Source organism: Pteropus vampyrus, unplaced genomic scaffold (genome assembly GCF_000151845.1).
Source record: "Pteropus vampyrus isolate Shadow unplaced genomic scaffold, Pvam_2.0 Scaffold35, whole genome shotgun sequence".
Classification (NCBI taxonomy): Eukaryota; Metazoa; Chordata; class Mammalia; order Chiroptera; family Pteropodidae; genus Pteropus; species Pteropus vampyrus.
This window is the reverse complement of record NW_011888816.1, coordinates 3,480,360-3,500,995: the sequence shown is the minus strand read 5'-3', so window position 1 is coordinate 3,500,995 and position 20,636 is coordinate 3,480,360. Positions and strand designations below refer to the sequence as shown.

The 20,636-nt window shown below is 39.9% G+C and overlaps 1 protein-coding gene across 1 annotated transcript in view; it reads right to left on the bottom strand.

The window, feature by feature from the left end:
- Positions 1-20,636, bottom strand: part of ULK4 (unc-51 like kinase 4) — a 406,030-nt gene that overhangs the window by 231,938 nt on the left and 153,456 nt on the right. Inside the window, exon 28 of the mRNA XM_023529030.1 lies at positions 15,552-15,644. Within this exon, the coding sequence (XP_023384798.1) occupies positions 15,552-15,644 (93 nt within the window). The remainder of the gene's footprint in view (positions 1-15,551; positions 15,645-20,636) is intronic.

Here is a 20,636-nt window from a genome sequence, read left to right as displayed (position 1 = left end):
GATCTTGTGAGCCACGCTCAGGAGTTTGAACTTTATCCTCTAGATCTGGACTGGTAACTGGCCCGCAACCAAACCCCACCAGCCGCCAGTATTTGTGTGGCCCCCAAGCTGAGAACGGTGGTTAGGTTTCTAAATGGTTGGGGGTGGGGGGAGATCAAAAGAAGACTATTTCGTGACATATGAAAATTGCATGAAATTCAAATTTCAGTTCCCATAAGTAAGCTTTTATTGAGACAGTCGTGCTCGTTCATTTGCACGTGGTCTGTGGCTTCTTTTACACTCGGAGGGCAGAGGTGAAGCGCTTTGGCAGAGCCCGTCGGCCGCGGGGCCTAAAATACTTACTATCTGGCCTTTTACTAAAAATCTGCTGGGCCTCTCCAGTGATGGGAGGACTGGGCAAAATCATGCCATTACCAAGTTTACAGTCTTACGATGACTGCGCAGGCCGCAGTGAGGAGGACGGACTGATAACAAAAAGGACTGGGGACAAGAAGATTAGTTAGCTGACAATGACCAAGCTCAAGGTAAGATGCAACCTGAACCAAAGCAGGAGAAAAGAAGAAAAGACAAAGATGAGAAAAATTAATGAGTTTCTATCAAGGGATTTGAAAGTCTACTGGGAAAAAAAAAATTTTTTTAATGGGAAAAAAAAAAAAACAGAGTCTATCGGATATAGGAGAGAGAGTAGCAAGGAAATAAGGAATGACTCCAGGTACTTGATCTGTCTCACCTGGAGGCCACCGCTGTGACCACCACCAGAACGACAAACATCACCGTGAGCGATGTCACTTACAGAAGCTCCTGTGCACTAATAACGCTAGGCTTAATTAGAGCTTTACCTCTCACTTAACCCTTAGCCTGAGGTGGGAATGAGGAACCTTATTCTCCAGAGAAGAAAACTAACACTGAACCTTATCCACGGGAACACAGCTGGTTTCACAGTTCATGATCTTAACTGTTCTAACGCACTAGAGGATAATGTATAGAGAGGAAAGGCCAGTCTGGACGAGAACATGAATTCAGTTTGGAAAGAAGAGTGACAAGTAGACCGAGGGCAGGAACCCGAGGCACGCCAACATTTAAAGAGCTGTCAGGAAAAAGAAAGCCTCGTTGTCTCAATGCTCACACGACACAGGAAGCAAGAACGTCAATGCGGGTAAATGAAAGGGAGTCAGAAAGAACAGCTCGACACCCTGCTCGACCTCCCTGATGTTCAGACCTTAGGCTCAGTCCCAGTTCCTGTAAATTCTACTTTTATTATACCAAGTAACTTTAGTATCCTCCAGCTCATTTCAGGAGCTGTTTCCAAAATCAATCCATAATACTATGGTACCAATGGACAAAAATACAGAATGATGATCCGCTTGAAACCACTGACCCAAAGGCCACCTTGTTGACTGTGAAAACCACAGTTGGGTTATGGACTGTCACTAATGCTAATGTCAGATAAGAGCCACCAGCCGCTATGTGTGAGTATGCGTGTGCTTAACAACTTGATATTTTTTTCCGGTTTATAAAAAATAATTATTAAAAATCATAATTTTATATAGCTATTTATATAAAATGTAGAAATGAAGAAGCATAAAATCTAACATTTTATTGAATGTTGCATCTGGGAAAAATAGAAAAAGATTACAAAGAAAATATTATAATCCCAGCACTGTAAGATAATCATTAATAAGTTTTGATGTATTATTTTTCTTTATTCTATTCATATAGGACATAGGATCGACCTCGTCTTTAAAATAATAGCAACCGTTTTCCTAGGCATGTGCTTTGTGTCACTTGGACAATCACTCCCATTTAATGTCTAAAGACCCTAGGAGGTGAAGTCCATTTTACAGAGAAAGACACCGAAGCTTCAGCTGGTGAGGCAAATGCTCACGGTCACTCACAAAGCCAGCAATGCATCTGGCATTAGAATTGGAATCTGCCTAATTTAAGACCCTGTGGGAGAAGGGGTGGGAGAAAAAGTTCAAAACATACTTTGTAAAAATTGGGGTTTATTAAAAATCTTTCCATGTCATTACTCATTTGAAATGCAAGTTCTTACACCTACTTACACAGAGTTTTCTAATCGACAGTGTATTTAACTAGTCCTCTGTTGATGGATCCTTGTTTTCTACTTTTTATTAGTATTCATTAGAAAAAAAATAAAGGTAGTGGTTAAGGGATGGATCACTTCTAACACATTTAAATCCTCACTCAACTGTCCCTAGCTCTGTGCTCCTGGGCAAGTGCATTAACTCTAAGTATCACTTTCTTCGCTCGGTGACAGTGAGTGGACAAGGTCCACGTGTGAAGCATCCAGGACTGGTCCAGAAAAAGCTCTCTTTGAAGACGGGCAAAAGCTGTCTTTAGTACTGTTGTTGTTGTTGTTTTAATGAATGTTTTAATGAACATTCTTATATATAAATATTTGTGCATACCTTTTATGTTTTTCTTAGGATATATTCCTAGAACTGGAATAAAAGTATATGTAAGGTTTAATACATACTGACATTTTACTTGTCACAAAAAATATACTAATTTATGAGTGTGCATGTTTCACTAGACTCTCAAAAAGTGCTATTTAAAAAAAAAACTCATATGGTGAGAGACTGAGACTAGACTTTGGGTGGTGAGCACACAGTAGAGTATACAGATGTCCTGTTATAAAGTTATACACCTGAAATTTAGGTAATGTTATTAACCAATGTTACCCTAATAAACTTAATTTTTTAATTATCTTAATGGAATTTTCTTTGTTTACTAATTAGGATGACTCTTGTTCCCGTTTATTGTTAGAAATGGCCTTTTCACGTCCATTGTCCATTTTCTCTTTGGGCCTACCCTACTTTAGAATTTCAGGATACTTCAAATGAAATCTGTCCTCAAAAGCTAACTATTTTGTGTACATTGTAAACAGCTGGGTTAAGTTGGATTTATGACTCCTAGCAGAGAGAAGAAATGAACACAGAAAAATGTTGCCTTCTGAGAGTACAAGGCATCTCAGAGGCATTCACCTCATTGAAGAATCATGGTGAGTCTCCTTCACTGCCTGGTCCCTTTCCTAAGTCACATGCTGTGGCAAAGAATGCTGAATGACAACATATGTTCGTGATGGTAATAAGTGTGCCCAGGAAGTCACAGAGCATTTGAAGCTCAGCCCAGTGTTTAGTCTGGCAGCTCCCGTGCCCTTTAATTACATGACAAAGACACTGTCTGTATAGTAAACATTGTAATACATTCTGACCAATCACTGTCATCACATAAAATCAGAAGACTTGATGTGGAAGAGGATTTTGTGTTGAGACATGAGAAATGAAATGGGAGTCTGTACTTTATGCCGCATGTTACACTCCACTCAGTTGGTCTTTGATCTACAGAGCTGACTGACAGGTGTATGTAATATATTCACAGACACGTGGCTCTATCAAGAGGAGATAAACAACAGCAGCAGAGGTTTGCAGCACAAGTACTTTGCTAATTCAAAAATGGTAAATTACCTTGGTGAATCACCAAAAGAAAATACAAACATTACCACAGAAGTGAGATGCTAAAACTTGCCAAATATTATCAAGTGATTGATTCTTTCCGACTTTGGAAGGTATACTGATCATATCAAGAGACTTTATTATTTCTACAGTTAGGATGCCATGAGCTGATGGTTTTGCTGGCTGTAATAACCAAATAAATAAAGGTTTCTGACCTAACTACATGATTCGTAAAAAGGCCCAATTGTTATAAAACACAAAATATAAGGGCACCACAGAAATGCTGCATTGCCAAGACAATATCATCTTTTCTCTTTTGCCACTGTTATCGGAGCTGCACATTTTAACACCATCAGACATAAATTTGTTTTACAAATACAGATTAACCAAAGACATTAACTGATGAGTCAAATCAAAGAAGCCAATAAGAAAAGTTGGAAATCCCCACCAAGCGAAGATAGATAAATATATCTTTCAAAATAAACATCTTATATTAATGTTCTGGTCCAAGGCAATTGGTTCAACTGTCATCATTACATGTTCCCTAATGAATCAATAAAAATGTTAATTTGATGTTAAATAAACACATAATTTAAAAATATTCCTTTTGAAGCCTGAAGATAATGATGTCTATGGTGGCCGAATGAAGAAATGAAAAACTGCTTATGATAGTAAAAGAGCAGATTGCTTTGGAGCCAAACCCTACGCGTATAGAAGAAATTAAGTGTTCCACTGAAGGATATTAACATTTGGATGGCTACGGGCCTGTGATAGGTTGCAGAAGTTTGGGTTTAACAAAGCCACCATGACTGCCACCTCCTCAGGAGCATTGACATTCCCACTCTAGCACTATCCAAGGAGACAGTCTCGTTTCTACTGGCACACAAGCCACTTACAGCTTTCACTTCCCACTGAGCTGGCCAGAAAGGCTCACTGCACAAACACACAAAACTGTCCACACGAACCCCATAGAAAGGTTGCTCTGCACCACGGAGACATTTCTTAATAATAACAGGTGAAGTGAGGAGGGTGCCACTGACCTAGGCTCACCGTTTAACTGCTCAGGAAGCCTGAAATCTAGACCTTGAATTCATACACTGCAAGCCCAGGCGAGACTTCCTGCAGCAAAGTAACTATGGTATTTCGGCACTGCTCTGGTCAGTATGCTTTCATGTCATTTCCACGATGGTCACAGAATTTGTAGAATGGTCTCTGGCTATGCCTAGTGGCCCAGGAAGGCTAGGGCTCCTGACAGTGGCGAGCTGAGGGGATGACCAGGGACCTACGGGCTGCATGCACTGCGCACCCCTCCAAGGTCCTGCCAAGCTCCACTACACTCGACCCGTGTCTCAGAGTGCATGAGTGTGAGCAAATAATGAGCAGGTGATGAATGATGGTCAAGGACATAGCAGACCAACATTCTAGATACACATGTAGCAAGGAACCGAATGACACTGCTTTAAGCAGGAGTTCAAGGAGAAAATGCAGGAACGCTCACCCTTAATTCATAAAAACCGCTGGCGCTGAAGCCTAGAAGACCTGGGCTTAAACCCACCGCTAAGAAGGGCTCCAGAGAAGACTGAGAAAGCCAAACGGCTGAGTCCCTGTGTCCCTTCTGAAAGAGCTAACGATAAACAATAATTCCGAACATACTCAAATGCAACACATTTTCCCACAAGGAAAAGAACACCTCATTTTTTTCAAGGAAACTGTAAAAAAAAAACCCTCAAAAATAATAGCCACGATAATTGCAATAATACATTTACTCTCTATCTTAAAGTAAGAAACAAAGGGTAGTGACGAATGACAACAGACTCCAAATAGAAATGTGTAAAACAACAGTGAGGCATTAGTACAGTGTTAGTATTGTTCCTACGAATATTCTAAAATTAGAGATATACAATGTAGTTTCTCATTACCCAGATAAAAATTCAGTATCTTGACCTCTCAATTCATTGACCTCATCCTTCCAAACTCTTTTCTTAACCTACCCTCAAGTACTTAGTTTCTGTATCACTTCAAAAATCTCGCTTTCAAGCATCTCGAAGACAGAACACCGCTTCCTAACCTCCCAGCTCAAGTACCCTCCCCATGGGCACTGGATCCTGACTCTTCTCCCTGAGGGAATACTGGCAGGGGATATCCACTAGGGACCAAAGGAAAAAATCCTTTTGACTCCATATCTCCCTCCAGCTCTCTATTTTTCAGTGGTCCTTTACAGCAAAACTCTCTTTAGAATTACTGATGTCCCCTGTCTCCACATCATTTCCTCCTGAATGCACTCCACCAGGTTTTTGCTCCCACCTACCAACCCACTGCCAACTATAACGGTCAATTCTCTACCCTTGACCTGACTGGCACTCCCAGCCACATCTGGCACTGTTATTCCCTTGCTCTGAAAGTCCCTGAAAAGCAGAGACTTGCTCTTTAATGAAGCCCATAGCATTAACACAGCTAGTCAACTCCCTCATCTCGACCGGGACGTTGCCTTCCCAAAGAGGCTCTAAACGCCCTCTCTGAAACAGCTTCCCCCAGCCCATCACTCTCCATTCTCCAGCCCAGCTTTATTGTTCTTTACACCACTTACCGTTAGCCGAGACTGATTTGTCACTGATTTCCTCGTTTATCGTGTTACCCCAGGTAATCATAAGCTCCATGAAAACTGGAGTGTTTGTTTTGTCCACTCCAGTGAACACAACTATTTGTGGATTGACTCAATGAACAAATGAATAATATTAAGTTTTCCTGCAGATAGAAAAATACCAAAGCTGATTCTGCTCCGAAGTTCCATGATTCCATGGTGGAAATAAACTGCAAGAATTCAAGAGATTCTTGTGGGCAATTAAAGGAATACTTTAGGAGAAAATGTTAGGTAGCATTCTGTTAAAGATAATGATCTCTGAATTTCTATTTAAATACAGAAGGACAGGAATGTGAATTATTGTTGATTGTAGCCCTCAAAATACCCGGGCCGCTCTGACCAAAGACTTCAACTAAATGCTGGCTTCCAACATAAAATGCAGTGAGTGGCTCAAGCCGGAGCACCATGTGACCAAGGAGACATCAGCATGTTGGGCTCTCTGCCAGGCCCTGGTTGACACTCCATAAGGAAAGTGTCACTGAATCCATGCAAGTCAGAGGACGAAAACTGAAGTGACCAAGCCTCCAGCATACAGGGCTGCTATGAAAATGAAGATTAAAAAGATTAAGCTGTTTCTAATGACAGACACGAATGGTCTCAATGGACCCAACTGAGTTCCCTTCAGTAAGGATAGGCCATGAAATGTTTACCAGGTCACCATGAACTTAGGGGAAATCTCTGTCATGGTACACAAGATAACAGAAGAAAATAAGAGGTGTTTACTAACACCAGCAGGCAAAACTCTTTTATTTTTTTTATTTCCTAAAAACGCAAAAAAACATTTTTAGTTCCTAAAAACATAAAAAACCATCGAAACAGATTAATATCAATTACTATTGATTTTCCTCACAAATCATTTAAAAAAAAAAAAAAACATAGTTGCCTTGGATCAAGCACCTAAGGTTTTAGGTGGGTGTCCTTCTACATTCTATTAGAAACAGAATACTGGGGTGGAATGAGAGAATTAATTTAATCCTTACCCCATGAGTATTTATGTAAAGACTTACATTAGTTCCTGCAGGAGTTACGATGATGAGTTATATCATGATTAACAGAATGAGGAGGGATTTCAACCTTGTTAGTGTGGTTTAAGACATGAGCAGAGGAGGGTTCAAAACCTAGGAGGATGAGGGAAGGAAGAAGCTGGACTGAACCAGGAACCAGAACTGTGCTAGGAGCTGCCATGGTGATAAAAACTAGAGGGATGTGTGCCAGAACCTAACGCTAGCAGAAGGGAACAAAGGAGAACTGCACATTGGCTATTATAAGATCCACGTGATGCTGAAGATGACTATGAGGAGGAACTGGACCACGCTTAGACATAAATGTGACACCATGAAACTTAAAATAGTTTGACTTCAAAGTCCACTGTGACAGCCACTTAGATTCTTTTCAAAAGTGGTTCTACAGGGTAGTGCAAAAAAACAACATACCAGGAGGTCTGGATGCAAAATCTGATTGCTTTGAACTGACTACGGGGGTTGGGACACACAAATTCCCTCTAGGGCCTCAATTTCCTTATATGTAAAATAAAGACATTGGCCTAGTGTACTAATCATGTCTTTTTATTCTGCATTTTTTTATGCTTTGACATCTTGGGGCTTTACTAACTCTAAAAGGAATACCCCTGCCCTCCAACCACCTCCTTCATGGAGTGCTTGCACTCTAGGTCACAATTCCCCTGCCCTAATCACCTCCTGGCCAGGGACCAGCCTCTACGCCCCAAAGCACAGTGAATTCATTCAAACTAGTCGATCCTAAGCCTGCTTACCCCACCCGCCCACTCCTTCCCTTGTAAATTACAACAAAGCTCTTGCCCACGTTTCCTCTCACTTCCTCTGCCGCCCGAAGCCCCGGTGCTGCCCCATGTGGCTCGCTGTGGTGTGGGAGGTATGCCCTCTCCTTTTGGGATCTGTGAGTATAGCAAAGTACCTTTTCAAGGGCAGTTGCCTCCTCATCTTTGACGTCACCAGACCTGAATAATTTAAAAACCTACATTTTAAGACACCTGGATGATCTCCAAAGTCTCATACAGCTCTAAAATTCTAATATTTCTGTATTCACATGAACAAAGACAAAAAACGTTCTATTCCTTTAGACCAGGCGGTCAGGAAACATTTTCTGAAAAGGGCTAGAAAGTGACTATTTTAGGCTTTGCCAGACACGAGGTCTCCGTCTCATAGTCTCCTGTGTGTTTGTAAGTTTGACAAATGTTTAAACATGTAAACACCACTCTTGCTTTGCAGGCCACACACATAAAAACAGGCAGCAAGCCAGACGGCCCTGTGGGCCACAGTTTTCCAATCTCTGCATTAGATGACAAGGGAAAGTCTACAGACCTAAGGATGCCTTGAGAAAAACAAAGAGCCTTATTAAATCTCTACTCAGACTTAACACCACTCTACAATACACAACCGGGAACCACTATTTGTAAAGGGGTACAAAAAACTCTACGTGGTTGCCTTGTAAATGTCATACCAAAGAAGCAGTCTGAAACCATCCACTTCTGATCCAGAAATAGCTGCTAAGTATTCATGTGACCGTGAACTCGCATTTATGTTGAAGGAAACCAACGAAAAAGATCACTTTCTTGAAATAATCATCCTGCCCAGTGTCCAGCGGACACAAGCTCAATGGGGTCACCAACCGAAAATCCTTTACAAGGAAATTATATGACTATTCTAATACACTTATAAATTCTGGATCTGTCTAGAACCAGACAACATAAAATAAACACAGCCAAGTATACACTCTTCCTTTAGAATGGAAGATTCTATTTTACTAACAGTTTACGAAGATGGTTAACAGCCACTGGTGGTTGAACCAAGAAAAAGAACCATCCCAGAAAAAAAGAAAATGCTAAATTTTCTAAGAGTAAAACAAAATCTTATGATCAGTGTCAGTGGAAGTACACAAAAGACCTCAGCAAAGTTTATAACTTGGACAACTTCAATTTCCCAATTTTTCTCAAGTCGTATTTAAGTACCAATAACACGTTGAACAAGTATGCAGCTCTGTAATCCTAAATCAAGGCAGAAAGAAAGGGAAAAATAAATAAACAAATAAATAAATAAAACACAAAAGTTTTTCATTCAAGGGATGAAAGGAGAAAACTCAAGATGTGCTCAGTATCTTAAATCTTTTATACTTGCTTTACCCCCTGAAATTACTCTACTTCAGTAAATAATGTAGACATGTACCCAATTTGCACAAGTAGCTGAGAACATTGAAACATGGGCGATGTTCATAAAAGAGGAAAGATAAGGTCAAAATGGATGTTCAAAGCCTCAATGCCTACTGGAGAAATCTTGTATCTTATTCTACGAGTGCTAGTCAAGAACAAATGGGAAAGTCATTTAAGAGTGACCCTAAAATAAAAAAGGGAGCCTTAGAGACACAGAGATTGACTTGCTTCTCATTATGAGGCTTTTTGATATCCATAGGCACCTTGGGAAGCAGCTAATTATTTCTGGAGAAATCAATTCATTCTAATTTTAACAGTAAAGTTTTACTTTATTACATAGTTATTTCACTCATTGAGATTCCACCAACGGAAATATTTACCTGTGTAAATTCAGCTAATGGTGGTTGGAGGGAAGCACCTAAGTGGCTTATTTTAACGGGAAAACATTTCAAACATCTCTGACATCTTTGATGGTTTGGGCTTTTACTTTTACCTAATTTTATTAAGATATATAAATTGAAAGGCAAACTCAAACGGAAGCCATCTTCTGCCTGGTGTGTTCTCTATAACTTCCTCAAGTGGTATGCAAAGTCAAACCAATATGGCTGCCCCATGCAGTTCCTTTCTGTTTCATTCATTCATTCAGTAGTTGCTAATTAGATGTTTGATGAATAAGTGAATGAATGAATGAATGAATGAATGAATGAATGAATTAACAAACAAAGGAATCAAAAACCAATGAGGGAAGTCAGTTGAAAACGAGTGACTGTAAGGGCAGAAGTATTTTTCATTGACAGCTACACCTTGGATTCACCATAAACTCTATTTAAGAGATCACTAAAATTTCATTCCTCTAAAAGGCGTATTTGTGAAACAGCTCTAACATTTTTTGAGCAAACGAAAATGATATTTCTTAGATCAGAGCACGAACTTTTTTTTTTTTTTTTGCAATTCAAGAAAATTTTACTCCAAAATAACTCAAGAAGTTAAAAATTTAATTTGTTTGCTAAGGAAGATCTGCTGAAACTAATTACTTCTTAATGGAAACGAGCTACCAGGGCCCTGCTTTCTCTGCGAGCAATGGTTTGGTGCAAGCTACTGGAAAATTAAGGAGAGATAAAAGAGCAGAGCTCAGGGGAGTTAACACATTCCTCTAACAGTAAAACTGGACCACTGTAGCAAACAATTTACCTTCCTGCTACAAACCCAATGACAAACTAAATTCTCCAGGGTTGTGGTGTTTTTAAAGAAAATCTCGGTCAGGCACAATGCAAATCTGATCATACTTTTGCTCCTTATTTAAGGGGAATGATAAATGTATTCTTTATCCATTAAGACTTCTTTATCTACTAAGAACCCTATAAAATAAGAATAAGCACAACAAAATAATAACTGCCTTATCTGACACAGAATAGTTCAGTAGTCCAATAGTTATTACTTAGCAATCTAAACTCTTACTGTATATAAGATAAATTAAGATGAATAGCCTTCAAAGAACATGATGCTAAAGAATCCAATAAATAAGTTAAATTTATAACAAATCGTTCGTGGTTATTTTAATATTACCAGAAATCAATTTGCACACAATAAAGTAATTCTACTCTTGATATACTCTTACAGTCAAGCATTTTGCCTAAAAACCACTGCTACTACCGAGTCACTGGGGAAAATGTCATAGGTTAATGAGCTACCATTTTAGGTAGCTCATTAGGCATTTTCCAAAATTAGGCATTTTCCAAAAGCTGCTTTGGGGTTAGGCCTAACTTTGATATGGTTACAATAAGCAATTAAACACAGAACATTCACAAAAATTCACCACAAATAAAAGCAAATAACAAAAATTGAAATAAGATAAAAATATATGATCACAATGCAATAAAATTAGAAATTAAAAACCAAGAGACAATTTTCACCCATCAGAACGGCAAAGATCTAACACTTACATAGACTAATTTGAGAAAGGTTTGGCACCAGTTGGCACTCTCACGCACTGCTGTTGGAGAAGGAATTGGCACAGCTTACATTTGGGGCAATTCAGCAACACCTTTCAAAATTACAAATTCTTAGACTAGTGCTTCCCAAACTTGCCTGTACTTTGTGTCACCCGGGGAACTTCAATGATAACTGATGCTCGAGTCCAGCTGCAGAGACTGTGAATTAATTGGCCTGGTCATGGACTGGGCTTCAGACTTTTTAAAGATCCCAGGAAGATAACTAATGTACAGAAAAGTCTAGGAACTGCGGGCTTCTGTGCCCTTGATGAAGCAATTCCACTTCTCACTATTTATCCGACATATACCTGTGGTAAATGACCTAAGCTACTAATTGCAGCTTTGTTTTATATTACCAAAAGACCAGGAAAACATCAATGTTAAATAAATAATGAACATTCATAAAATGCGATACCATGTATCTTTTAAAAAAAGGTACAGAAGGTATGTGAATTATATCTCACTAACGCTGTTATATATACTTTTAAAGAAGTGTAGAATGGTGTAGACAGCATACTAACATCTATGTAAAAAATAATATGCACACAAAGCGGTCAGAGTGGCTTCTCTTTAAGTGGAAGTTTGCTTCTCTCTGGATACCCTTCCAAATAGTGAAATTTGTAATATGTTATGTATCAACTCTTGAAAAAATACACGCTAAAAGTCAGAATGAAATATAAAATCGGTCTGGTCAAATTATTCTCCCGGCAAAGAGAATTTTTATAAGCTAGCATTCAAAGGGGTGTGACGGAACATTCTGGAGTGAAGGAAATGCTCGTTATCCTGATAGTGGTGGTGGCTGCACAACTGTATACGTCTGTAAAAACTAGGAACCATATGCCTAAAATGTGTGAATTTTACTCTATATAATTTATACCTCAATAAACCTGCCTTTAGAACATTTTTTATAGAAAAGCTTACATGACAACAGGACAGTACTGCTGGTAGGAATGTAAATCAGTACAACCGATCTGGAAAACCGCTTGGTGGCATCTGTTAGATCCGGGCAAGCACAAGCCCAGGGAGGCAGCATCTCCGCTCAGGCATGGGCACCCAATGGAGACACACACGTGGGCTCACCCAGGGGCATGCAAAAAAAATATTCATGGCTACACTATTCGTGATGGCAAAAAACAGGAAGAACACAGACATTATTACAAGTAAAACAGATTAGCAGGTTGTGGTGCATTGATGCCATGGAAAGCTAGGCCGGAGGTGATTCTGTTTGAAGGTTGGCCTTGCTAAGACCAAGGAACTGATGGCAAAAAGCGTGACCTAAAAAAAAAGAAATACAAATGGCCCTTAACCATATAAAGAGTTATTCAACCTCATTTATGATAAGAGAAATGCCAATTTAAATCACCTATCTCATCACAATGACACAATTCCAAAGTTTAACAAGAAATTCTGCTGGCAGGGCTGCTGAAAACCAGGCATCCTCAAACATGTCCCTTGGAGATGCAAAATGTAAAGTCCCCAAGTAAGGTAATTTGGCCATTTCTGAAAAAGTTTTCAAATGCATTTTTCTTTTAACACATAAATACCATTTTTAGAGATTTATCCTGTAAGATGTAGCTGGATACATACAAAATGATGTATGTATAAGATTATTAATTGCAACATCACAAGATTAGAAACAACTCAAGTCTATCCATTTGACACTCACGAGATAAATCATGATATATCTATACAAAGGAAGATTTTGTAACTATAGAATACAATGCAGGTGCTCCCTATATTGATATAGAAACAAAAGGGACATATCAGTAAGTGAAAAAAGAATTAAGGGGCAGAAAAATATTCACAATATGCTATGCATGAGTGAAACGGAGAAATGAGAAAATACACATTCATATTTGCTTGCATTTGGACACAAAATGAGTAAAAGTAATTAACCATACGGGATAACGGAAAGATGGGGAAAGGACAGAGTGAGAAGAGTAAGGAACAAGACTTTTCAGTATTTATCTTTGTACATAATTTTTTCCAAATTGAAATTTATTACCCATTCTAAAAGTTTGCACTCAGAATGCATTTTTAAAAATCTAGTTAGGGAAATAAAAACAAACTCCAAAGGCTAATTACTTACTACTTTTCCTTCCCCTACTCCTCCTTTCAAGATATGTGAGTGGACTCTGCAAGTTGTACTCAGGTTGCTAAGGCTTGTGGGGTCTAGGACATACCCTTAAAGTGCAAGGAGCGGGTAATAGGCCTTTAATGCTTTGTTCTTGACTTCTGGAGCCTCAGTCAAAACTGACATGGACAACTCTTGTTTTAATATTCAGTTTCATGAAAAAAGGCACAAAGAACAAAACAGTGAATCCAGAAAGAGACCCTACTATGGCAAAGGTGGTGGTAAATGGGGGGTTGAGGAATAATTCATTTCATTTAACAAAATTCTTTGGATATCTCTGTACTCACAATTTATCTTGTCCTTGCAAACTGTTGCACAGTATTATATATTACAGCTAGATCGTAATGTAGTTCCGGAGGGATTTTTCTCATTTAAAAAATTAATTGTCACACCTGTTAGAATGGGTGTAATCAACAGGACAAGTAACAACAAATGTTGGAGAGGATGTGGCAAAAAGGAACCCTCATACACTACTGGTGGGACTGCAAATTGGTGCAGCCACTATGGAAAACAGTATGGAGCGTCCTCAAAAAATTAAGAATTGATTTACTATACGATCCAGCAATCCCTCTACTGGGTATTTACCCCTAAGACTTGAAAACATATCCAAAAAGATATTTGCACACTGATGTTCAGAGCAGCATTATTCACAGTGGTCAAGACATGGAAGTAACCGAAGTGTCCTACGATAGATGATCGGCTAAAGAAGCTGTGGTACATATATACAATGGAATATTACTCAGCCATAAGAAGAGATGAAATACTGCCATTTGCAACAACATGGATGGACCTAGTGGTAATCATGCTAAGCGAAATAAGCCAGACAGAAAAAGTTGAAAACCACATGATATCACTTATATGTGGGGTATAAACCTAAAAGCAATAAACAGAGACTCATGGACATGGACTATAGACTAGTGGTTACCAGAGGGTAGGGGGTGGGGGGAGATAGACAGGGTAAAGGGGTCAAATATGTGATGACAGAAAGAAATCTAACTATGGGAGGCGAACACACAGTGTAAATGTACATATGCCTTACATATCCACAGCTAAAACCAGATTTCATTAACCAATGTCACCACAAAAATAAAAAAATTGAAAAAAATAAAAATAAAAAATAAAAAATTCATTGCCCAGGTGGAAATCTTTATACAACGTGGCGTCGAGAGCACGCACTGGGCAACGTCTGCATACTGCCGCCCAGGATGCACGCTGCTCACCGCGGAAGGAGACAGGCCTGAGAGCTGCCACCACCCAGCACCGCAGGCAACCCAAAGGCCGAGGGCACCGCGGCACCCCCGCGCCCTGACACACCCACTGAGAACGTTGTTTGGGTCTGGTTTTCGCCCAATATGGATTCTCCCTACGAAGAGCCTTTCTTGTTCACTAGGGACAACAGTAATGAAGGCTCGTCACTCTGCAGTACTTTTGTGGTAGGTCAACAGACCAGATGAAATTGCGTGACTGGAACTGTGTGATCTAGTTCCCTGCTAAAGGCCAACTGGTGACTCTAGAGGTACGCTGTGCCTACGGGTAGATCCAAACCCAAAGGTCCTCAGATGTCACCTACAAAACTCAAACCAGTTTTCCTGTTTCAAAGTAAAGAGGGCGTCCTCGTCTCTTCCCATTTACAGACCTGGGTGCCCTCCTGACAACCTCTTCTTTGCAATACTGAAAGCAGTTGCCACTATCCTAGCAACTAGTTCTAAAAATGTTGGCATCGTCACACGTAGTATCTTCGATAAAGGCAAAAGCTCTCCACTACTTAATAAAAGTGTGTCAACTAAATAAAACGATAGAAAGTAACGTGTACAAATACCACAGAGATGTAATAAACTGTTTGGTAAAGTATGAGGCAATGACTGACATTTTTTAAGTGTGTTAGTTTTTTCTCTTTAAAGAATGTATAATTTTAAAGCATCAAGAATAACACAGGATGGAAATTCCAATAAGGGGGGAAAAATACAACATAAATGACAGATCTTACAAACCATAAACCATGAAAAGTTTACCACTGGTAACTCAAATGTTAACGTTTTAGAATTTCATCATCTTTAACATTTTCAAAACACATAAAATCCACTTCAGATGAGAAACAAGAAAAAGAAATTTGAAGTTACAGTACCTGGTAAAAGTTGGGTTGTGTTCAGTCATTGCAACCAACAGTTTCAGAGCATATGCTGGTACTGGGTCAGGCTCCGTGAGGATGTGCTCGTACCTGAAATGATGAAGTGATTAAAGAAAAATACTCAGTGGTTTTTCTGCACTTAAACTCTCCTCTGAACGACAGAAACAATATACCTTAAGGTGCAAACATCTGAAAAAAAAAAAAAAAGATACTGAAATAAATATATGAGCTCTAGGATCTGCACTTGCCGATGGTGATGACCTACCACAGAGAATTTCACTGTTGGGCGGAGGGAATGAGACCATCCACGTTAAGTGATTAGTACTGAGCTGCATACATAGTAGGAAACCAATAAACATCAGGAATTTGTGCCAGGGGTCCCCAACACGACCCTCACATTCAGAACTTTGCTAGAGGAATCACAAGACTCACATACAGTCATACTTGTCATGCAGATTTAGTACAGGAGCCCCCCGCCCCCTTATCCAAGGGGGGTATGTTCCAAGACCTCCTGTGGACGCCTGAAACCTCGAGTAGTCCTGAACCCCGTGTATACCATGATTCTCCTTCGCTTGTATACAGTTTACGGCTTCTCTTTGGCGTGTCGGAATTGCCAGCACCACCCCTCTCACACTTTGGGGCCACTGTTAAGTAAAATCAGGGTCACCTGAACACAAGCACTGCGATAGAGCGACAGTCAATCCGATAACCCAGACGGCTACTAAGTGACTAACAGGCCATTAGCGTATACAGAGTAGACACACTAGACACACTGGACAAAGGGTGAGTCACATCCCAAGGGGACAGTGCAAGATTTCACCAGGCTAGTCAGAATGGCATGCAATTTAAAACATATGAATTGTTTATTTCTGGAATCTTCCATTTGATATTTTCGGACGGCGGTTGACCATGGGTTACTGAAACTATGGAACGTGAAACCACAAATAATGTATGGCAGCAACACAGCAAGGACACACAAATGAATCATAAGGGAGAAGGACACAGGCGGAGTCTGGGGGACCCTATGTGCAGTCCTCTTTAGGCTCTCTCCCTCCCATGAGGGGTGACACAGAGCACACTCTCTCCCCCAGCCACAAAAATGTAGCACATGTGTGTGGTTTCCACCCAAGGAAGCCCATTAGAGTCTCAAGAGACCAAGGTTATTTGTGGCTGGCACGTAGGCCACCTCCGTCTAACAAGTATCAGAATCCCAGACTCCCAGAAGGAAGGCGGGTGTTCAACACAGACCATATTGTTTGCACGAACAGTCCAGGCACCATCAACTACCCTCAGCAGTTCAACGCTGAGAACACGCCAAGGGCCAAGTCCTAAGATGCCAGCCAGGGGCCATCCTTTCAAGCAGATCTTTCTCGGGGTAGCAGCCTCAGGCCTGCTATGTTAACTCTTGTGTGAACAGTTCTCTTCTTATTAAAACTTCATGATCTGAAACAGAAATTATTACCAGAAAAAAGAAAACTCAAAAGGTCTTTATCAAGTTTCCACAGCAAAGTTCAGACTGCGCTCCCATGTTATGTGCTATGCAGAGGCTGCTTTATATACGGTGTCTTGCCTGTCTGGGTTCAGCTATCCAGTATAGAGCACCATGCAGATGCTCAAGTGTCGGATGGATGGATGGAAGGAAGGAAGGAAGGAAGGAAGGAAGGAAGGAAGGAAGGAAGGAAGGTCGGTCAGATGGACAGACGAAGAAACAAACCAGTCAACTTTATGACTTAACTATCTGGAACAACCAACCACTAAAGAAGGAGAAAAATATCTCCAGAAAATCCAAAATGTATATTTAAAAATCCATGACATGAAGCAGATGCTTTTCATCTAGAGAATCGGGCCCCAGGCTCTTATTCAGAGCTTATTTACTCTCATTTTGGAAATCATCATGTAACAAGCTTAATTATGCAGTCTCTAAGCCCACAGCCATTAAAGACAAGCCAAGTAACGGCAGGAGAGGGACGATTACCGAAAGGCAACCTGAGAATTACAAGAAGTAGGGCTGGAAAGCATAGGAAAAACAAAAGAAAGCACACCCAGGAACTCCAAACGGAGAGCAGTCTGGGGAGCATTTAACATAAAGAAGCTGTTCATACCTCAATGGGACCAGAGGGCCCATTACACACCGTAATGTTCAAACTGGGGGTAGCAAGTCAAGAAAATGTTAAACTGGGTAGAGTGCTCTGTTTGAGGAGGTGGGAAGTTCCACATTTTAGGAAATCTTAGAAAATATTTTTAAATTATAGAGATTAAAAGATTTACCCATGTATGACAAGACAAAAGATAAAATACCAAATCGTTCATAACAAAATCATAAAATATTGATAAAGACAATGGTATGTTTAAATATATAACACAACCAAGCGTAATTAATTTTAAGAATGAAAAAAATCACATTTAGGAAAACAATGTTTTATCATATGAACAAAACAAAAATCAAGGAGACATCTTTAGAAATGAGTAAAACGTATTCGTAAAATTTAACATCCAATTCAAACATTTTTTACAAAGGAACAACTCTTGGCGTACTAGAGAGTTTTATAATCTTATAAAAAGTTCTTACCATCCTGAGGTGAGAGGACCCAAGACGACCCTCTGGCTCAAGAGTTTGCTAGAACTCAGAAAAGCTGTTCCATTCCCAATTATCATTAATCACAGTGCAAGGATACTGATAAGAATCAGCAAAAATAAAAGGCAGAGGGCAGAGTCCAGGAGGGACCAGGCTCAAGCTTCCAGTTGTCCTCCCCCAGTGGAGCGGTGTGGACAGGGCTTAATCCTCCCAGCAACAGTGTGTGACAACATATGTGGAGTACTGCCAGCCAGGGAAACTCAACTCACTGGAGCGCTGGTCTCCAGGGTTTTACAAGGATCAGTCACATACATAGGTATGCAGTGCCCGTGTGGCTATCATGAGTTCCTCAGTCTCTAGCCCCTCTAGAGGTCATGCGGATATGGTATGGTCCAAGGCCCTGACCATAATTTACATTGTTAGTGTAAATTATTTGGCATGACTTAAGGCCCCGGGCATATAGTGACCCTCTCATCGGGCAGGATATTCCAAAGACTGAAGTTATCTCCCAGAAGGTGGTCAAGGGCTAGTTTCTTTGTAAAGTTCAAAGTTTGAACACCCCACACTTGTTGAGTTAATCCTTCAGGATACACATCCTTAATAGAGAAACTGAGGCTCTGTTGAGTTTAAAGTGAGGCATTAATAAGAGATACGAGAAGGATGTGCTCTTCTGCTGCTCACCAGTTATTTAGAAATTGTCAGCCAGAGAATTTCAATTGAAGTGAGGATGAGAAACTTCTGATGAGTCACTCACATACCCCAGATAACCATTTCCCTCTGTTCCTACTTCCAGACTTAGCTGAATCACTGAAGAAAGGACCACAAGCCCAGGAATTTTAAAAAGCTTCCCACATGATCTCCGTACTCACATGCTTATATGGAAAGTACAAAAAGAACATATGGACGAGTGAGAAATATACTAGAGAAAACAATCTCAACAGAACTGAAAAATATCTTTTAAAACAGACTTAACAAAAATATGTTTTTCCCCTTGGAAAAGGAAGATAAAATTCATAGAGGATAAGAATACAAATACTGAATATATTTAATGTATTTTAGTTTGACCAAAGATAGGTTTATAATGGTCAGCCAGAAGTAGCTGAAAGAATGCTGAGATTTACTGAGCTTCTCTTCTAAAGAGAGATAAAGCAACTAAATTGATAGTAATTGGATCTCGTGCTCCTCTGAATGCCACTCAGCAGAAAAAGCTCAGACCCCTGAAATGGCTTCGAGGTGAGTGACCAGCGAGGAGTCAGCCCACTTTGATAGACATGCGCTGCACGGGAGCATTCTGAGTCCTGAGGCTGGCCACACATCGAGATCACGATCAAGATAGGAGTGTGCAGGTAATGCCCCGAGACCCCACTCTTCTACCTCTGGGATCCTCCCCACTTACGGAGCCTCTGCCAGGACCCAAACAGCTGGACTCCAGGCAGGAAAGGCCAGTCCCGAATTCATATCTATCCCAAAGGAGGGAACAAGTCTAAATATCACATATTTGGGGACCCAGGAGGTGGAGTCTTCCCCGTCTTGTCAAGTGTCTGGAGTAAGCAGTGGTCAGTTAGGTAGGCTGGCAGAAAACTGGAATAGGCTAATTAAATAACTCTGGATTACTGTGAGAAGCTATTCTGGGGATGTGACCACGGAACTGGCCATGTAGACTGAAGTGCCTGTTTTGCTGGGGAAAAGGGGAAGTAGAGTATCATTTAAAAGTCCACTCAGCTAGGAGTAAGCCACAAACGCATTTCACATCCCCACGGAGTATACTCTGAGAATTTGGAGGGAAAGTGCGATTCCAGAATATCCAAGAAACTTTAGGGGGAAATACGATAAGGAAGATGCTAAATGAAAAAGTAAAGTACTTTATAACACCGGAATAATTATTAAGTATAAGGGGGGAGGGGTGGTCAAGAACACGTATATAAATTAAAAAGAAAGAAAGGTGACACACACTGGACAAGAAACAGTACTAGTCGGGCCATATCTTATGAGAATGTAACACCAATAGCTTAAAAATTTAAGCAAAATATTTTAACTACATTAGGATACTAAAATGAGTAAATATTCACATAATCTTGGGTGAGAAGGCCTCTACAGCATGACAACAAATGAGAAATTAATCAAAAAAATATTTACGGCTTTAAGTTTTTAAGTATTAAATATTTCTCAATGGCAAAACTACTGTTAACAAATCAAATGAGAGAAAAATTATTTGTAGAATGCTGGTAAAACAAAGAACTAATATTCTTAATACATAAAGAACTATTGCAAACCAATAAACATTCCACCAAAAAAAGGACAAAACCCACCTAAGAAGAATATCAACAGCCAAAAAGCATGGGAAATAGAAATGATCGACTACATTAATATCTGAAGAAATGCAAGTTAGAGCTAACAAGGTTATTTAAACAGGCAGTTTCATAAATAGAAGCCATCGTTGAAAAAAATTTGCCAAAACATCAAAAGCCCTTAAAATATATATGATTTTTAACACAATGATTCTACCC